Here is a 13678-nt window from a genome sequence, read left to right on the forward strand (position 1 = left end):
AAAAGTCGAAATCCAAGACGTTGCATGGAGGGGCTCTATGCTATGCATAGCATGCTAGCATATTCCTATATATATATATATATATATATTGAAAAGTTTTTTTTTTGTTAGTAGCTTTTGAATTCAGTTGATGGAGAGAAATAACTTTTGAAAATAAAAATATTGAAAAATAGATATAATTTTTAGAAAGTAAAATATTAGAGATAGCAATTTCTTTTTCAATGGTTCAAAAAAATCTATGAATAGAATACTAATAATTTCTAGAAATAACATATCAATGAGGGCAATAAATTTTCATTATTATGCAAGGATATTAAGGAAAATATTGAATGATGTATTCATAGCAATAAATTTTATTTAAAAAATTAATGCGGCTCATCTGTGTGTATAAACATAGTGAATATGTGACTGCATTATATTTCTTATATTCAAGTTGTGAAAAAGTACTGGGCTCAAGGCTTATGTAAAAATTAATATGCAAAGTTGTATTTTTATATATTAATAGTTATTAATATGTGTTATCGGGTATTTATACGGGTATCGGGTTGGGTTCGGTTATCGGTCAGATAATTAAATGAAACCCATATTCTATCCATTACAGTATCGGTTCCGGTTCGGATATTAAATTATTAATTTTGTAACCGTACCCATAATTTAACTGGTTATATTTTTCAAACCATACCCTATCCAAATTAATCGAGTAAAAGTAGCACCTCTAAACTTGACTTGACTTGCTAATACCATGTTTAATTCACACCTAGATGCCGATTAGTTGACTTGACTTGCTAATACCATGTTTAATTCAAACATAGGAAATATGAAATATTTAAATTATAGTTGACTTGGTACATTGACTTGCTAATCCCATGATAAACACCTAGATGAAGACTCCGTACGTTCAATAATTATTTTGCAAAGCACATGATTAACACCCTATACAATTCAACTCGATTGAGTGATTTTTTTTTTTCGCATTGATGACGCCCGTAGGCCATAAAGATGATATTGTAGGGTTTTTATTTTACTCTGATTACACAAGAGAAAGTTGGAATTCTTTTGAAACTTAATGCTACGAATCTATTTTTTTATTATTTATTATGCTATAGATATATAAAAAATCGGCTTGACTAGTAAGAATTTCAGAAATCTTATCAACTAAATTATTTCATCTACTTACTAACAATAAACTAAATATAAAATTTGAATACCTTAATATTTTCAGAACTTGATTTTGAGCCTTTTGGCAAGGAAGATGCGGCTTCGGGTTATTGGGTTATATTAAGGTTTCTATTTTAATTGATGTGAAGAAAGCGGAGAGAGCGAGTACGGACAGATGGGGATGGGGTAAATTTAATTGTAGGAGCAGTTTATTTTATTTTATTTTTCACATGGAAGAGGTGCTATTTCAGAGAAAAGTTAATTTTGTACACTGTTTTTTAACGATCAATAAATAGTGATTTTGTACATATCTTAAAAAATAGTAAAAAAGTTTCAAAAATTATAAAATTTAATCTTCAAACATACATTAGTATGGATATCATGTTAAGCAGTTCAGATCGACAGTTTGGACTTTGAAAGCAAAGATATAAAATATGAGATATGATAAGATATGAATAAAATTAAGTATTAGAACCCTTAAGATAAATACAGCGATAAAAAGAAAATGTTGTAGGGAGGGACCCATAAAAAAAATCTCTTAAGTCAACACATCGAATAATCTTTATTGCGTTCATCTCCGTTGACTTGTGAGCTATGTATTTTTTATCTGTTATACAGTCTGGTACAATTAAAAAGTCCTGGTTCAACCTTTGGATCTAAATATCAAAGGAGAAGGGAATTAATTTGTATTTTACTTTTTTCTTCTTCTTTTCTTATGGATATTTGAAATTTCTCTAGAGTAATTTATTAGATAAACTTTTGAACGTTCACTTTCACATTCCAATAGCAAACATTATGTCAAAATAAGATCGGAACAAATTAAATTTGCAAACATAATGACAACGTACTGGAGTTGGCTGAACATTTTTATTTAGTTAGAAGAATTATTAATTCTTAAAAAAATAATAATACTGTACTACAAAATTATAATAAGTTCCTCATTTAATGCTTTTTTGTTTCCTTTTTCGGACAGAGCCCAGAGGAGCCCAGGCCTAATTCCATTTGTCTTTTTCTTTTTGTTTGGAATTTCAAGCCCAATTGCTAAAGGCCCAAATAGATCAAAGACATCATATTTCCCACAAATCTGCAGTTTGCTCAATACTTGTAAGCCTAGGATTGTACTGTTCACTGGATAGTAATTATTCTGTGTTTGAAAATAAGAATGTAATCTACAAAATTTTGGAAGGAAATAAGGTCAAGTAGAAAGAATTACTATTGAGTTCGCAAATGAAGAATTATTTTTTATTATGTTGTTCTGATATTTGCAAGTGGTTTATATTCCAATTCTATTGTTACATGCTTGAATTGCCTAATTACAAGGATTATGTGTCTATTATTTCATTTCTGAACAACTAGTATGATGCATCGTTGGTTGGTTTTGGAAGGGAATTGTGTTATAAGTTCATAGAAATTATATGGATTATGAAATGTATATAATGCCCTGCCATTCACACTTCATGCAGATGCAAGCATTCATGGATTATGAAATGTATATAATGCCCTGCCAGTTACACTTCATGCAGATGCAAGCATTCATCTTTTGCAACTTTTTGCTCAATAATCACATTGATAAATTAAAAGAAAATACAAGTAAACTAAAACAACCAAAACATTCCAATTAATTCAGACCATCCAAAACTAACATCTTGTTACATATAAATGAAAGGATATAACGAAAACAAATATCTAACCATTTGAGCCAGATTGGAATTATTACAAATATAAATATAGCAACACATATGATTAATTATATAACTAATTAGACAGATCCAGATCCAGATTGGTATTGCTGCATCTTGTGCTCCTCGACAACACCCAATTGAGACATCAGTAACCACAGATGAGTGAGCAGTTCCCCACCTCTGCTCAGGGACTTGGCATGCTGGTATGAATCGCAATGAATGGCGGCATATCCCAGCATCTCCATCCAGGTCTCACTAATTAACTGCCATTTCTTTGTAGCTGGTGTGATTGCCCGCAACTGATTTGAAAGTTCAAGGCTCTCCGTTATTACCAACTTGCCCATATCTTCCTGATCCTTAAGCTTCTCCTCCTTACTCTTACGCTTCTCCTCCTTACTCTTACGCATACCCCAGCATATCCATCCATGATGACGACTGTCATCTGATACTGGTGTATTAGTCTGGTCACGCACCAGTGTGGCCCCTTCATTCTGCTCAAGCACTGGTGGGGCCTCTTCATTCTTACGCTGATCCTCCTTACCCTTACACTTACCCCAGCATCTCCATCCATGTTGACGACTGTCATCTGGTTCCGGTGTATTATTCTGCTCGGGCACCTGTGTGTCCTCTTCATTCTGGTCAACAACCGGTGGGGCCTCTTCATTTTCACGCTTATCCTCCTTACCCTTACGCTTACCCCAGAATCTCCATCCATGTTGACGACCTTCATCTGATACTGGAGTATTATTCTGATCACGCACCAGTGTAGCCCCTTCATTCTGCTCAGGCACCGGTGTGGCCCCTTCATTCTTACACTTATCCTCCTTACTCTTACGCTTACCCCAGCATCTCCATCCATGTTCACGACCATCATCTGATACTGGTGTATTAGTCTGCCCAGGCGGCAGTGTGGTCTTAAGTGCCTCATTTATTTTCTTGTAATCAATCTTTTTATCAATCTCAACTTTCTTCAATTTCTTTTTGACGACAGAACATGTGGCCTCAAATCGTGTCTTACCATATCCAAGCTGCATCATTGACTGCTGCTGGGTTAGGAGATAGATCATGTAGTTGGATGCATTCCAACTCACATCACGCTCATCGGACTTGGAAGTGTCTTCATAATAACAAATGTGTGTGGCAACATGCCACAAAATAATGGACTCATCAAATTCCCTTTTCATGCTCCAATCCAGAGTCTTCAGTTGGTCATGACGTTCCAATGTTTTGTTTCCCCTATATGATCTTGCCTCTAATAACACATTGTAAATATGCACGTTTTGGGCTCTCCTTTTTGCCTCAGTGAACATAGTTTTCAGCAAGGGCTCTGGTAAACTGATTGAATCAGTCTCCAACATGTTGTCCCATATACGTTTTATTTTTATTATTCTCATGAACTTTGCTGATAATGTGTCCCTGTCTCTCAGGCAGAGACTAACCAGATTGAACTGCCCTATGGTTTTCGACCATCGACTTTTTCCCTTCATGAAGGTAACTCGTCTCACCATTTTGGTTATAGCACATGCAATAGCTTTTCTCCATTCCTTCTTTCTAAGTGACACGACTGTCCAGTCAGAGGCTACTAGAAGCAAGGCAGCGACGACCTCAAGGGTGAGGCCTGTACCGAATAGGATGTAGGTTATGATAATATCTTTAGATGCATACTTTTTCTTGTCAAGAAGATGAAATACAATTAGTGCTGCTATGATGGAGACCATAGTGGAAAAACGCAATACACGGTTAAAATTATAGTGCATGTGGACTGCCTTTGTATGTAGGATATCATACAGGAATGAGAGCTCTATGGCGACCATATTAAGTGCTTCAGTTGCAGTCATTTCTGAGAAGCGATCCTGACTCTGCATTAACAGATTTGAGGAGAATGTTACATCTACCAAAAGGCGCTTGAAGATATAGAACCAATCATAGGCTTCACAAATGTCCTTGCTTTCCTTTTCGCTTAACTCATCTGTATAAAGTTCAAAAGGTATTTTATTAATTATTTTTCTCTCAATCACTAATATCACCCTCATTTTTTCTTCTTTTGACATCTATGTATAGTTTAGGAGCACCATGCCAGATTGGTCATTAAGGGATCACCAGTGATTAGTTATTTAACTTTTCTAAATTTTTGTTAGTCAGTTTAATTTAATACTGAAACTTTTCCTTCATTACAAGGTACAAAAAGAAATGCATGACATTATTGACAGATTGAGCTAGAAGAAGAACTAACTATTTTCTTTCATACGGCACCATAGTAAGTGATAATTATATAAATTCTTAATTTCGTGTACCTGGAAAAGGAACCCTATTATTTAAATTTGTTCTTGTTAGGTTCGATAATGCACCAATAATACTTATATAAAAGAATAGAACCTTATAAATTTTAAAACTATATACACAGGCAACTAAGAAATATATTATGCTTAAATTCCCAAACTAATAAACATTTTGAATAGTTAAATCAAATCTTAAGGTACTATAGGCAAGAAATAAGATTTTGCTCGAGTTAGTATAGTTAACCAGAAGTTGGTTGAAGGTAAGGATATATGTACCTTTAGATTGTTGTTCCGAGATAACTTTATCCGTGTGATTGTCCTCGACTTCCCTTTCGCCTTCCTTTTTACCGTGTTGGGAGAGCTCTTTAACTGGATGATGTTAAAAAAATATTTTATTAATCATTTGTCTCTCAATAGCTAATATCACCCTTCGTTTTTTCTTTTGAATTTTGAGTACAGATTGGGAAATTGACCTTCTTTACAAGGTAAAGAAGCAAAAATTTGCATGACATTATTGTACCCATAGTACAATGTTTCATTTTCTCCTCCTGATTTTAAATAATTGTTACTGAGCACATGCCGCAGTTCTCAATGTTTGGTATGGTGAACTTTGTGCAAGCAACCTCTTTTGGGCCTAAATAATTGTTACTGAGTAGACCTTCTCAACTTTAAGTATTTATAAAAAAAATTAACCCAATTTCGAACCTAGTCGATCTCCCCCATGAAAAGCGATGCCTTAAATACTAGATTAAATCTGATTCTGCATAAAAACTTTTGTTACAAAAGAAGACATCGTAGAACATCCGTTTTTATGCCTTAACTACAAGAAGTATATCAAACAAACCAAACTGACTTATGTTTATGGTAATAGTGAAACTTTTCCTTCATTACAAGGTACAAAAAGAAATGCACGACATTATTGACAGATTGAGCTAGAAGAAGAACTAAATATTTTCTTTCAAACGGCACCATAGTAACTTAGCAAGTTTGAAAGATATAAATTCTTAATTTCGAGTACCTGGAAAAGGAGACCTATTATTTAAGTTTGTTCTTGTTAGGTTCGATAATGCACCAAGAATACTTTGATTAAAATTAATTTAGAACCTTGTAAATTTGAAAACTATATACACAGGCCACTAAGAAATATATTATGCTTAAATTCCCAAACTAATAAAAAAATTAAATAGTTAAATCAAATCTTATGGTACTCTAGGCAAATAATAAGATTTTGCTCGGGTTAATATAGTTAAGCGGAAGTAGGATCAAGGTAAGGATATATGTACCTTCAGATTCAATTGCTGGGACAGAGCCTTGTTCCGCGGTATTTTTATCATTGTGATTGTCGTCGACCTTCTTTTTTCCGTGTTGAGAGAGATCTTTAACTGGATGATATTAAAAATAATATTTTATTAATCATTTGTCTCACAATAGCTAATTTTGAGTACAGGTCGGTAGTATAGTACACTACCTGGTTGGTCATTAAGGAAGTTGTGTTTAGTTATTTAACTTTAGGGATCGACTAACTATCTCTCAGTCAATTTTTCTCATTCATCCTCCAGTCAATAACTACTTGTGAGGATCATTAACTAACTGAACTTCATTAATTACTTGGGGATCACCTAATATTTAATATATTTTATAACTGGCGCGTGCAAATATGGATACATATGCGCACAAGTGTTAATATATAATATATTAAGTATTCATATCTAACTCAATTGTGATTGTCGTCGACCTTCTTTTTGCCGTGTTGAGAGAGATCTTTAACTGGATGATATTAAAAATAATATTTTATTAATCATTTGTCTCACAATAGCTAATTTTGAGTACGGTAGTATAGTACACTAGCTGGTTGGTCATTAAAGAAGTTGTGTAGTTATTTAACTTTTCTAATATGTTTTTATTTCACTTTAGCTTAATTAATACTGCAAATTGAACTTCTTTACAAGGTAAAGAAGAAATTGTTTGACCAGACTGGAAAAATTTGCATGACATTATTGTACCCATAGTTCAGTGTTTCATTTTCTCCTGATTTTAAATAATTGGTACTATGTACATGCCCTAGTTATCAATGTTTGGTTTGGTGAACTTTGTGCAATCAAGTAATCAACCTCTGTTGCGACTAAATACTTTTTTTAATTTTAGATAAAGATGAGAGTTGACCTTCTCAACCCAGTCTCCCCTATGAAAAGCGATGCCTTAACTACTAGATTAAACAAACCAAAACTGACTGAAGCAAAGCATAATTATAAATATTATATGTTTATGGGAATAAAGATATAAATTATTCCTTTTGTGTACCGGGAAGAGGCACCTTACTATCTAAATTTGTTGTCCTATATTTTATTCAGTTCAACATCTTCAATTTCTTATAAGATCACAATTTAACTAGTTTAAATAATTATTTCTAAATTTTGAAAATTGAAAATTTGCAATCTATATACTCCTGCCACTAAGAAATATTTTATCCCTGAATTCCCAAATTAATCATATAAGTGAATAGTTAAAAATCTTAAGTTACTCTTAGCAATAAATAAATTTTCCACTGGAGTAAATATAGTTAAATGGAAGTTGATTGAAGGTATGGTTCTGAAACTCGGAATCAGAATCGGTCATTTGACTGTAAAATCGGAATTGGATGAATCGGTCAGAATCGGGACGGAAACTCGGATTTTTTTGCCAGAAGCACGTTTTGTACTAAATTTGTCAAAGAACACATTATAACACTCATAATAATTAAATTTGAATGGATAACAATCAAATTTATAGTGTATTACTTATAAAATTAATATTTATCTAATTTAGAAATTAAATAGACTATTCCATAAAATAATAAAAAAAAAGCCTAATAAATTCACAAAAGACAAATAAATTGTTTAATTTTAACTTTTACATTTCCATATTTTATTTTGTATGTATTAACTTATCTTCATAGAAAATATTTTATTTCATAAACAATTAATATTTTATTTTCCTTAAGTAAAAATAAAAATTAAATCAAATAAATTACTATTGTCAACAACTATATGCACTATTTACTTTAGTCAAACAATAATAATAAAATAAATCACTATCTAATTAATAGCATGATCAATATTAAATTAAATGGTACAGCATTTATTAATAGTAAGTTTGGTATAAACGAAAAATAGCATTAGTGCTTAATATGACATTTTGTGCATCCGCTGGACCGCTGATTCCATTCTTTCATATTTTATAACCGGTTTGAACATGGTCCACCGTAAACCATGTTATATTTCAAAACAAAATAGTATACCATACGTACACCAAGTCTATTCAATATTTTATAAGAATTTAACCTCCTTCGTTCTGAGTCGCGATTTGATCTCTTGTCATTGCAAAAAAATCCAAAATTGGTCCGATTGAATAAATGAAATAATGTACTTCTACTCTAGAAAGAAGAGAATGAGTGAAAATTCAGTTAATTGTTTCGATTGAGCCTCATTTTTTTCAATTTTCTGTATATAACTTATATACCCGAGTTAACTCGGGAAATTCCGGTCCAACTCGGCCGAGTCAACAAGGAATCGGCCAATTTTCCAAACCATGATTTGAAGGTATGAAAATATGTACCTTTCTTAGTGTCATTTGCTGGGTTGATTTGTGAGATAATTTTATCCTTGAGATTGTCCTTGCTTCCTAAGCGGAGAGCATGGGTCCTCTCGGCGAACTTTATCAGTCCCGGGATGAACACAAAAATTGTGGGTATCCACAGCCACTTATGTGGTGGTGACTGCCAAAATATATAAACTGTAATTACAACCTGAACAACTAGCCCCAGAAGGTGACGCCACCAAAGCTCGTTATCTTCAATTGAGTATGATGTGATGCTATCGGGACCTCCGAGGTGAAGTAGGAGGAACGGGGCCCACAAGACAGTGAGATCGCCTTGTCTAGTTTCACTGTCACCACCAGCCTGGTTACTGATGTTACCCAGTGCTAAGGTGGCAACAGAGTCAGCTGTCAGGTACAACAGCCAGAGGATGAGCGCGATCCACGTCTTTGTGATGCGTTTCCGCAACGGTGCCAAGACGATGAGGCCTATTTGCATGACGAGGCTGGCAAGGACGAGAACAATTATCTCGTTTGAGCTCCATCGATTTTTCCACTTCTCAGTGTTAATACCCATTCTCTCTCTCTCTCTTTGAAAACTTAACCACAGCTGCAAGCTACCAAGTTCTCTCTCTCACTCTCACTCTCTCTCCCCTTGCCTCCTCTCTCTTTTGGGTCTCTTACTTGGAGATGCCTTGTGACTTGTGAGGTCCTGGAAATAAATCTGCTGTTTTTCCTTGGGAATAACAGGTACCTGTTATTCGGATCTCAACCATTGATCTTCGTTGAGATTTGCGCTTGAAAAACTTACATTGTTGAGATTCGTACATGGACAAGTTTTAACGATTGGGAATAGAAGAACAGGTTCCTGTTATTTCTTGGGAATAACAGCAGTTACTATTTCCGTTAAACAAATAAAATATGACTTGCTAGCTCCCCCACAATTAGGTAGAATTATTGAGATTCACAACTTATTCAACGTGTTATATTATTTTTTAATATCATTTGTCACATGACATGTTTGTTTCAGACATTCAGTTGACGAATTTAATGGAGATCCCTCCAATGGATGCATCCGGCTACCGTATTTTCTACATAGAATAGCGACTTCTATTAAAGTAATTTTGAAAAGCACAAAGGAAAGCTTAATTTTAAATTACAAATAATATATATATATATATATATATAGAGAGAGAGAGAGAGAGGGGATTGACTACTCTACTTGCATAAACATATGAGGGTATATGCTTATAAGATATTTTTTCGTTTTCAAAATTTAAAATGTCGATCTAAACCGTTAGATGTAATCTCTATATTGGAACATGCTTGGAGACCAAATTTTATATTTTTTTGAATTTTTTTTACTATTTATTAAGCCACTTTGAAAATCGCTAATCCAACGGTGGCTTCTGATTTTACTGTTTTGTTAAGTCACTGTTGGATCAGTGATTTTCAAAGTGGCTTAATAAATAGTAAAAAAATTCAGAAAAATGTAAAATTTGGTCTACAGGCATATTTCAATATAGAGATCACATCTAACAGTTCATATCGACTTTTTAAATTTTGAAGACGAAAAAAAATATATATATATATAGAGAGAGAGAGAGAGAGAGTGACTAATGTGCATTCGAATGTACATGGGCCGAAATACATACGGTCCAAATTCAACTTTTTAAAATACAAATAGTCGATCCGAACTGTTCATATTGTTCTCCATATTAATATGTCCTTGGAGACCAAATTTTATATTTTTCTAAATTTTTTTACTATTTATTAAGTATTTTATAAAATTGTTGATTCAACGGTGGCTTAAGAAAACAGTAAAATCAACAGCCACCGTTGGATTAACAATTTTGTAAAATACTTAATAAATAGTAAAAAAATTCAGAAAAATGTAAAATTTGATCTGCAAGCACATATTAATATGGAGAACAAGACACTACAGCAAAACAGATTTTCTGCGACCGGTGCTGGCGCCAGTCGCAGAAAGTCTATTTTTTTTCAAAAAAAAAAAAAAAACTGACTTCTCTGGCGACCAGGAGTTTCTGCGACCGTATCAGCGACCGGCGACATGACCGGTCGCAGAAAGTTTTTTTTTTTTTTTTTTTTTTTGATCGCTGAAATTTTAGGGTAAAAAAAAAAAGCGCCAGAACCCCAAACCCAAACCCTTCGTCCCCGCGCGAATCCCAAACCCTTCGTCTCCGCGCGAACCCCAAACCCTATCTTTCCGTCTCCCTCCCGAGTCCAGACCCAAACCCTACACCCTAGTCTACTCTCCATTCCGCCTCTCCCTTCTTCTCGCCTTCTTCTTCTCCACTCCGCCTCTCCTCTCCTCTCCGATTCCTCCTCTCTTCTCTTCCATTCCACCTCATCCATTTGCAAGACAATGAGGCTGGAAATACAAAATCAAAAGTGTGCCCTGCTGATTCGTGACTTTGGACTCGGAGACGGTCAAGAGGCAGTGCTGGCTTCAACGGAGGGTTTTGCCCTTTCCTTGATTGGTCGGTCCTTTGGCTTATAATATTACAGCACAAACATAATATTTACTGATATTTCGGTTCAGCTGGTTGGATAGGTTTTATTTGGTTTTCAATTTTCGAAACCAAACCATAAATCAAGAACCTATCTCCCGTAATTTTGAAATCAAATATCTGATTAGTTTTTTTATTCATTAAAACCTGAATTGCTGATTACACTAACTTCTAACTGTTATCAGTTATTACTAATTATAAACTGTTCCATTCAAATTATCTTTATCATATTAGGTTAAGGCTTAGCATTTAACCCAATATTTACCAATTAGGTTCTTTTGTGACTTATTCAATTTGTATGCTGTTAATTAGAAAAGGAAGGTGCTAATCTAGAAATTACCTGATATGCTTGGTTTAGACAGCAATGGTTAGGTCTTTATTCTTGTATGTGTAGCATTATTTTACTTGTGCTACATTAGAATCCAATTTTTTTTATGAATCCAGTACCTAACGAAAGCAATTAGGAGAATGATACAAACATTTTTATTCTCTAAATGTAATACTTTTGTCAGGAGTTGAACGAATCACAGTCGGAGTTATTGGGAAGGCTTCGTGGGCTGAAGGCATTTTATTTTTACTGTAGTTAATGTCATAGATTCATTTAATCAATTTTTCTGGTTTGATGTTTGAGGCTTGCTTATGTTGATGGAAGCAAACTATTTTGAATTTTTTTTTAAAACTAGTTTGAAAATAAGTTTTGATTTATATTTTACCTTATATTTGTTATTTACTCGTATTTTCAGATTGCATTGAAAGGTACTGCTTGCTTGCTTCAATGGGATCTAAATCACATCGCTCTAAAAGCATATACCTCCACACAATAGGGTTACTAGTATGTCTTAGAAGGTATAACCATGAACATTTATTTTGCTTGTAGGTTTTTATTCATGAAAAATCTGAACTTGATTATAGAATTGTTGTGTTGATATTCACAACTAACAATATTCTCCCTTTGATGAGCCTTTTTTGCTTAGCTTGGAATTAAACTAATCAATTTTTAAGATGTTAATGTTATAATTGTTTCGATTCAAGTTATGAATTAAATCTCTATGACTATGGTTAAGAACTGGTGTTCTTTGTACCTCTCTTTTTTTTATGCTTAGCTACTGTTGTGACAAAATCAGTATTTTTGTTGAATTAAAGTATTAAGGTATTTTGAATTATTTGTAGAACTATGAGTTTCTTTCAATTTTATGTACTTGTCAGTTTCTACACAAGGTTCTGATTTGATTGACAATTTTACCCTTTTCTGACAGTCCATCTTTGAAAATTTATTGGGACTTTTTGGAAGTGGTATTTGCATCAATATAATGAAACCGTATCGAGTTAGAAATTTATAGTTTTTTTGCATGAATGACCTTGTACTTGTTTCTATTTATATGTTTATTTAGGAATAACTTATAATTTTGACTTGTATTAATGTAGGTATATGATGTTATGTAATCCTTAAACATGTCGGTCGTGACTTGTGCGTGAGGTGTCAATGATAGTAAGAACAAAAAGACTGTAATTTTGAGATTTTGATTCAATTTACAATTTCTAATAAGTAGTTCTAAATATGCAGGACCGATTTTGTTGGTTATTATTATTTTTTTTTATTTCATGACTTGAGAATTTTGAGGAAATTGTAATTGATACTGTGGCAAAATTAGAATTGTTGTGTTGATATTATTACTGTTATATCTCAAATCAAAACCGTAATTTTGTATGATATTTGATGTTACAATTGGATTGATCTATTGTGTATGTTTTGAGAAAAGTAAAATGAAAAAAAATTGATAGAATAGTAAATAAAAATAAAAAAAACTGACATAATAGTTTCAGCGACCGGATTTGACTATCAGCGACCGTTCTTTTGGTCGCAGATACCCTTTCATGACGTCAGCAAAAAAACAACAACGACCAAAAAAATTGATCGCAGAAAAAGTAACAGCGACCGGGTGACGTCTTTCAGCGACCGGTGATGTCATCGGTTGAGTATCTGCGACAGTGCTTTCAGCGACCGGGGGATCAGCGACCGGAATTGACTTTCTGCGACCGGATGGACTATCAGCGACCGGCGCCTGGACTTTCTGCGACCGGAAAACCGGTCGCAGAAAGTCAGATCTGTTGTAGTGAGATGAACGGTTCAGATCGACCGTTTGAATTTTAAAAAGTCAAATTTGTACCGTATGTATTTTGGCTCATATACATTCGAATGCACATTAGTCACTTTCAAAATATAATCATGTGCCATGGAAGATACTTTCAGATAAAATGTCCTTTCATGTCCAACTTACAGTAAAATATCAATGATAAATACTCTCAGACATAATAATAAATACTCTATGTTACATGGATAAATACTCTATGTTACAAGGGTAAATACTTCTCAGAAATAATGATAAATACTTTTTTGAACATCAATTAACAGATAAGCATTTATTAACGGAGATTGTTATTAGATAACAGTATA

General features: G+C 33.5%; 1 protein-coding gene across 1 annotated transcript; it reads right to left on the minus strand.

The window, feature by feature from the left end:
- Positions 1 to 2796: 2796 nt before the first annotated feature.
- Positions 2797 to 9269, minus strand: LOC144560889 (uncharacterized). Its single transcript, XM_078310109.1, has 2 exons — positions 8714 to 9269; positions 2797 to 4809 (listed from the first exon to the last, which is right to left on the minus strand). The coding sequence occupies exons 1-2, from the start codon at positions 9267 to 9269 to the stop codon at positions 2918 to 2920; spliced, it is 2448 nt and encodes an 815-aa protein (XP_078166235.1). The 3' UTR covers positions 2797 to 2917.
- Positions 9270 to 13678: the final 4409 nt, after the last annotated feature.

Source organism: Carex rostrata, chromosome 10, assembly GCF_964058835.1.
Source record: "Carex rostrata chromosome 10, lpCarRost1.2, whole genome shotgun sequence".
Classification (NCBI taxonomy): Eukaryota; Viridiplantae; Streptophyta; class Magnoliopsida; order Poales; family Cyperaceae; genus Carex; species Carex rostrata.